The sequence below is a fragment of the Ciona robusta genome, chromosome 8 (genome assembly GCF_009617815.1).
Source record: "Ciona robusta chromosome 8, ASM961781v2".
NCBI classification, from domain to species: Eukaryota; Metazoa; Chordata; class Ascidiacea; order Phlebobranchia; family Cionidae; genus Ciona; species Ciona robusta.
Genome location: NC_143242.1, coordinates 2,590,698 through 2,597,899, shown reverse-complemented (window position 1 = coordinate 2,597,899; position 7,202 = coordinate 2,590,698). Strand labels below are relative to the sequence as shown.

General features: G+C 32.8%; 1 protein-coding gene across 1 annotated transcript; it reads left to right on the top strand.

Annotated features, from left to right (window-relative positions):
* The first annotated feature begins 282 nt into the window (after window positions 1-282).
* On the top strand, window positions 283-6,951 carry LOC149732248 (V-type proton ATPase subunit B). Its single transcript, XM_089883615.1, has 11 exons — window positions 283-477; window positions 989-1,143; window positions 1,530-1,623; window positions 2,032-2,191; window positions 2,482-2,644; window positions 3,144-3,241; window positions 3,828-3,951; window positions 4,677-4,827; window positions 5,321-5,508; window positions 5,896-6,025; window positions 6,529-6,951. The coding sequence occupies exons 1-11, from the start codon at window positions 366-368 to the stop codon at window positions 6,675-6,677; spliced, it is 1,524 nt and encodes a 507-aa protein (XP_089739741.1). The 5' UTR covers window positions 283-365; the 3' UTR covers window positions 6,678-6,951.
* Window positions 6,952-7,202: the final 251 nt, after the last annotated feature.

Sequence of the window (7,202 nt, the reverse complement as noted above, 5' to 3'; positions counted from 1 at the left end):
CTATGTTTTTCATGTTATATTAGATTGAAACGGTTTATGTGACAGTCGGTAAACATTAAAGCATCTTAGCCTATTTCTCAGTTTTAAACTCCCCATAAAAATACGCCGAGTCATATTGATTATCCCGTGATGGTTCACGTGCTTTTTGCAGCGTCATTAAACCGGTTACAGTTTTTAAGCAAACGTTAACGTTGAGAGTTTTGCTAGTGGAAAATGATAAAACGACAAAAGTAGTTTGTTTCTATCAGTTCGCGTTGCGGTTTAGTATTATATTGGCATAAGTTAATTAATCTTTTATTTTAGACGCGCGATAGCTGTCTTTGTATATTACTGTTCAAATTCTGTGTTACCCGAAAAAATAGAAAATGAACGGAGATTTGATGCAGATGACAGATGCTCTTTCTAACGCTACGTTAGCCGGGGCAAGAGAACACACACTCGCTGTTACCAGAGACTACATTTCTCAACCAAGGCTAAGTATGTGTTGGTTGTTTTTAAATTTAATGCTTTTGTGCACAGCCTGAAAGATGGCAGTTTAGTAGTGAAATGTTTCTGTTAAATATGCACATTTAAGCGAGAAGCTTCGCGAATTTTCTGCACAAACTTGTTGTCATATTAAGCTGTGTACCTTTGTTGTTTTTTTTAAAGGCCTATCTGCTTGCTTATGTCACATCACTATTTTGTCATAATAGAACTGTAAATATAATGCAAGGGAGGCAAATTTTTGTTTCTTCACAAACTTGTTGTCATGTTGTACTGTGTACATTGCTCATTTGACGTAATTAAATTAAATTTAATACAAAGGAGGCGAATTACATTTTCATTTAATTTCAAAGTTAATTTTCATCACAAACTACAGAATTTTCACAAATAAAACTGCAAATTCAGCATCAGTAAGGCCTAACCTACATTTTGGACAAATAATTTTCGTTACCAGCTAAAGGATCATCATATAAAACTTATTATTTAACTCAATTCAACATTACAGCTTATCAAACGGTGTCTGGAGTCAACGGACCACTGGTAATTCTTGACAAAGTAAAGTTTGCAAAATATGCGGAAATTGTGACGTTAAACTTGGCTGATGGAACCCAGAGAAGTGGGCAGGTTCTTGAAGTCAGTGGTGAAAAAGCTATTGTACAGGTAATATAATAGTTGTGATTATACTTGTAAACCTGGGTTGTTTATCATATTGAGTTAATAAGTTGTTATTTTTTTTAAGTTAATGGCTCTTCTGGTAACCTACTTTTATTAGGCATTTTATGCCTAACTTATTTTTTTTTATTTTTTTTTACTACATTACGCATGGTAGCAATAACAGCAGAATAATAAATAGGCCTATATGTGTATTATATATTTGAATTTTTTGGTTTTAAACTAAGTATTGCATAAATTTAAACTGCTGTAATTCGTTCTGCATACCAAGATTTATACATATTTTTATTAATTTTATTTTTCTTATTATTAGCTACACTTTTTTGCATACTCTTGTATCCTTGCTTGCCAACTTATCCATAATTTGTATTCAGGTATTTGAAGGTACGTCTGGTATTGATGCAAAGTACACAACATGTGAATTTACTGGAGATATTTTAAGAATTCCAACTTCAGAAGATATGTTAGGTAAAGAATCATATTATCTTAGTATTCTCATTATATATTGACATTTGAAAAATCTTAAACCTTGGGCATTTTTAGCTTTTTATTATTGCTGGGTTATCAATGTTGTTATTTAATTTGGTTTGGTTATCCACAAGTGGTAAATGTCTTCCACAAAGGATTTAAACAAACTTTAGGGGGGTTTTGTTTGCATTTTCTCTTTGCCAGACGGCAAAAAATAGGTTATTTTTACTTTACCGTATCAAACATTTTTTCCTTCAAAAAATTAATTGACCCCTACCTAATGACTAAAATGTCACAAAATACCCTCTTCTAAATTCCGTTATTAACTTTTCCTGTAACAATGGGTTGTTTTACTTGTTTTTTCTATAGCTTTCCATAGCCTAATAATATATGTTGTTTCCATAACAGGTCGGATTTTCAATGGTTCTGGGAAACCTATCGATAAAGGACCTTCTGTTCTTCCTGAGGATTATTTGGACATCCAGGGTCAACCCATCAACCCTGAGTCAAGGATTTATCCCGAAGAAATGATTCAAACAGGGATTTCAGCCATTGATGTTATGAACAGGTATATGTTGGAAACATTTTATTTTTAATAAAAAACATTTTTTAGCTCGGTACCCTGTCTGTATGATAGATTACAAAAAGATTTGAAATTTAAACACAAATCAAGCAGCTTAAAAAAATAAAAATTTTGCAATTTTTAAAACTTTTTTATTGCAATTTAAAATTTTGTAAATTCAATAGAAAAAAAATGATTTCAAGTAGATAATTTAGTATCTTATATTTCTTAGTATCGTAACCAACTAACCAATCCTTTTTGAGCGGCTATAAAACTTAACACATTTTTTTAAACAGTATTGCTCGTGGCCAGAAGATTCCCATTTTCTCGGCCAATGGTTTACCACATAATGAGATTGCTGCACAGATATGTAGGCAAGGTGGTTTGGTTAAGATGCCGGACAAGAGTGTTCTTGATGGACACGATGACAACTTTGCCATTGTGTTTGCTGCCATGGGTGTAAGTTGAATTAATGTTTTGATTATTTTAGGTGGATTTTGCAAAAGCGTTTCGAAATCTGTGTAAAATTTACTCAATGTGCTCATTGTGCTGTGATTAGTAAACTTCACAATTTGACATTAACTTAACATGTCATTTTTGCAAAAATGTGTCATTTTTTATGTCGTTTTTAAAATCTTTAAAAAAAACGTGTTAAAATCTTTTTTTATCTGGATTGATGCAAGCATATCTAGAGGGTATAAATATGACATCTTGTGACCAGTGGTGCAGCCAGGGAGAAAGTTTCATAGCTCACAACCTGTAAATTTTAGAAAAATAAAATAGAAATTTAAAAAAATCTAGTAATTTTTTTTAACTTTCCCTCCTATTTTTTGAATGCCCACTGGTTGTGACCAAGTAACACCCTGGATTAAATATTAAAAATGTATGTTTTATGCAAAATGCTTGTAACATTCTTAAATGTGCATATCATATAATTTTACTTTCATTGGTTTTCCAGGTGAACATGGAAGCTGCCAGATTTTTCAAGTCAGATTTTGAGCAGCACGGTTCCATGGACAATGTTTGTTTGTTCTTGAATCTTGCTAACGACCCAACGTAAGTTGAAATTTTGAGTAACTTTTGCATTTTTTTAGTCATTTTTAGTCAACCTGGTCATTTAAAATTAAACTGGAGAATAAAATTCATCCAAGTTTAGGAATAAATTCAGTTTAATTTAAAATTTTTAACTAGTGTATTGACTTCATCTTAAGTAAAAATTGTGAAATTAGTAGTGGCTCTTAAATTGCTAGGTTTTTTTTATTAAAATTCTTTATTTTATCTGTTTTTTTTTATAATATTTGTCCACAAAAATGTTATCCTGTTAAAAATCCAACAAAAACAAACATTACAATAAAACTGACTAAATTTAAGCAACAAATAAAATGCTTTTATGTCTTTACATTACATAACCCATTACTTGATTACTATTACCAATATTATACTAGCTATTTCATTTTAACCAATTTTTTCCATTTAATTTGAGTACCAAACAAAATACCTTTGTTTACCAACAAATAAAATGCTCTATGTTTTATAACCCATTAATTAATTTCACATATTTGTTAAACCTCAACAATAATACACTAGCAATTCTATTTTAAATGCATTATATTTCATTTAATTCATTCTTCATACACCCCAGTATTGAGAGAATCATCACACCACGTATTGCGCTCACAACGGCTGAGTTCCTCGCTTATCAATGCGAGAAACATGTCCTTGTTATTCTCACTGACATGAGCTCATATGCTGAAGCTTTGAGAGAGGTAAGGTTTTGTTTAAGTTTGAAAATTTTGATTTGTTTGTTATTTGGATTAAAAGATATTGAACGTAATTGCGTAAGTAATTTTAATGTATTGGAAAATTTTTAAATACACCATGTACTTTATTGGGATTTTATTTTATTTAAAAAAAATTAAAATAGGTTTTTAGCTGATTCAGTTTACTTATTTAGTATCAAACAGGCTGGTATTCTGTTATACATTGTAGCATAAACAACTTATATTACTGTGGGCTGGGCTTCTTTAACAGACTGGGAATCTGCTCTAATCAACACAGTACATGTCAGATGTATATGTATTATGTATACCCAAGTCTAGGCATTTCTTAAACATTATGAATAACACCAATGACACAAAACTGAACTATAAACTGAATTATATTTTTTAATTTTTATATTTTTAATTATAGTAGAGTGGGGGAAGATAGGATACGTTTTGCACCTAATATCCAAATATCTTAACCGTGTTTAAAACAATAACAACGGTCTGTGGGAGTCGAGAGGATGTGGTTTTATAATTCATTTGAATGTTCTTTGTTCACTACCCAATAGGGTGAAAAAATAGAATGAAATGATGTCCCATCTTTCCCTACTCTACTATATATAGACTACTGCATTTAAAATGGAATACAGTTAAAAAGTGTCCCATCTTCCCCCACCGTACTGTTTATATTTTTTTATCCACATAAACTGAACTCTATTTTTTGTCAGGTGTCTGCTGCAAGAGAGGAGGTACCAGGTAGACGTGGTTTTCCAGGTTACATGTACACCGATCTTGCTACAATATACGAGCGTGCTGGTCGTGTAAGCGGAAGAAATGGTTCAATCACTCAAATTCCTATCCTTACTATGCCTAATGATGGTGAAGACTTTTTTATGATAATTTTGATTTTTTTTTCGAATGGAATAGTGAAGAACGTATTAATTTAAAAAGGGAAAATGGAAATTAGGGAAAAATGTCAGTCTTCGGGTAAACATATATGAATTTTTTGGATAAAACACTGCGGCTCTAAAGGTACACCGAAATTATCACTGCAGCACTTTCCATTAATATATGTTTTGGTCAAAATAAGTTTGGTTTTGTACCCTTAAAGTATTGGTGATATACATTTTTGAGTTAATTCCGGCATTAAAGGCCTTACCTAGCAGCTAGGTCCTAGCTAACAATTTTGCAATTTGCTACTAAACACACAAAAAATATTTTCTCTGATTAAATTCTACTTTAACAGCTTTAAACTGTTCGCCAATATTTTTATCAGATTTAATTTTATTTTGTTTACCCTATAACTCCAGATATCATTCAACTGTCCATCAAAACTTTTCCAACAGAATTTAACATAGTATTTTTAATCCAGATATCACTCATCCTATTCCTGATTTGACCGGATACATCACTGAAGGCCAAATCTACATCGACCGGCAGTTGCACAACAGGCAGATCTATCCACCAATCAACGTGTTACCTTCGTTATCCCGTCTTATGAAGTCAGCTATTGGCGAGGGAATGACAAGAAAAGATCATTCTGATGTATCAAACCAACTTGTAAGTCGTATGCAACTTGTAAGTGAGGGGTATGGTTTGGAAAATGATTAATTGAATGCAGCTTATTTATATAATGGAATAGCAGGACAACAGCATAATATTGTTGTATTGTTTTAGGTACCCTATACCAAATTACAAGTTATCACAAGTGTAACTTTGTAGAAGACTGTTTTTAGGGTATTTTTTCTTACAATTTAGACAACCCATTAGTGACCACTGGGTTGGAGCCATTGCTATTAAGTGTTTTGCCCAGGGATACATGTACGTGTACCCACAATTGGTCAGCGACTTAGCATCAAGCTTTGAACCCATATACTCTGTTCTAGAGTACTCAATTCACTACTATAAACCTGAGTGATGATATACATGTTTTCTTATATATTCCAGTACGCCAACTACGCCATTGGTAAAGATGTCCAAGCAATGAAAGCTGTTGTTGGAGAGGAAGCTCTTACACAAGATGACATGTTGTACCTTGAGTTTCTTACTAAGTTTGAGAAGAGTTTCATTGCTCAAGGTATAAATAAATATTAAACATGGTAGTAACTTTTTGTTATTTGTATAAAAATACATCACTTATGCAAGATTTAATGCTGAAAGCTTATATAAAAATTTTGTGAGATCTTATTTTTACTTACACCTTTTTGTAAAAATTGTTGTTTTTTTTTAGTTTTTACCTGTATTTATGGCTGACAATTTAAAACAATCCATTTGTGGCCATTGGGTTGGAGAAATTGTGGTTAAGTTTCTGCCTTGCATATTCTGAATAAATTAAGCCCTAACTTACATGAGTGTTCAAACTATGAAACACCAACTCAAATTCACCATCTGGGGAAATAAATGAGTTTGTTCGATCATGCCAAGCTTATAGCCTACACGTTTACAATAGTGGCAGAATTAAGCATCGAACCATATACCCTTTGGTCACGATGCCAGCGCTTTAACGACTGGGCTATGGCGTCGGCCATTGACCCTACAAAATTTTATTTCATCGTAACAAAATTTTCCTTTATTTTCCAGGTTCGTATGAAAACCGCACCGTGTTCGATTCCCTGGACATCGGTTGGGAGTTGCTTCGTATTTTCCCCAAGGAAATGCTCAAACGTATTCCACGCAACGTCATCAACGAATATTACCCTAGAAAAAAGCCCGCAGTCCCAACCAAGTGATTTTACTTACCAAAACTGAAAACCTGTTAAAACGCCGTTACTGGTGCACAAGTCTAATAGTTTGGGATCGGTACCTTTTCACTTGATTGGTTAATTGTATGTATTTATGAATCATTTTATTCTGTCGTATAAGCAATGCGACTCGTAGTTTATCGAGCGTGTGCCATTTACATCCGTATATAAAGGACACGTTCCATCGTTTTCATATTGTGAACTGAGAATTGTGTGAAAGTTGGTTTATGTATCTGTGCAATAAATAAATCGCTTATGCGAATTTGGGTGAGGTGTTATTTTACTTTAACGCGTAAACACGGAACTATTTTTAAATATTTCGCTAACACCGTTAGTGGTACAGGGAAATGTGAGAACAATTTATCAAAGAAAATAGGAAACACTATGTTCGGAACACACGTCCAAGCGTCAAATTGTTATTATGTGACACCCGTCCGTGTCGTGAGTACTCTAAATATTCCTCTAAAAATTTGCCGAAAAAACTTCCCGAACAGCGACGAAACATGAACGAGA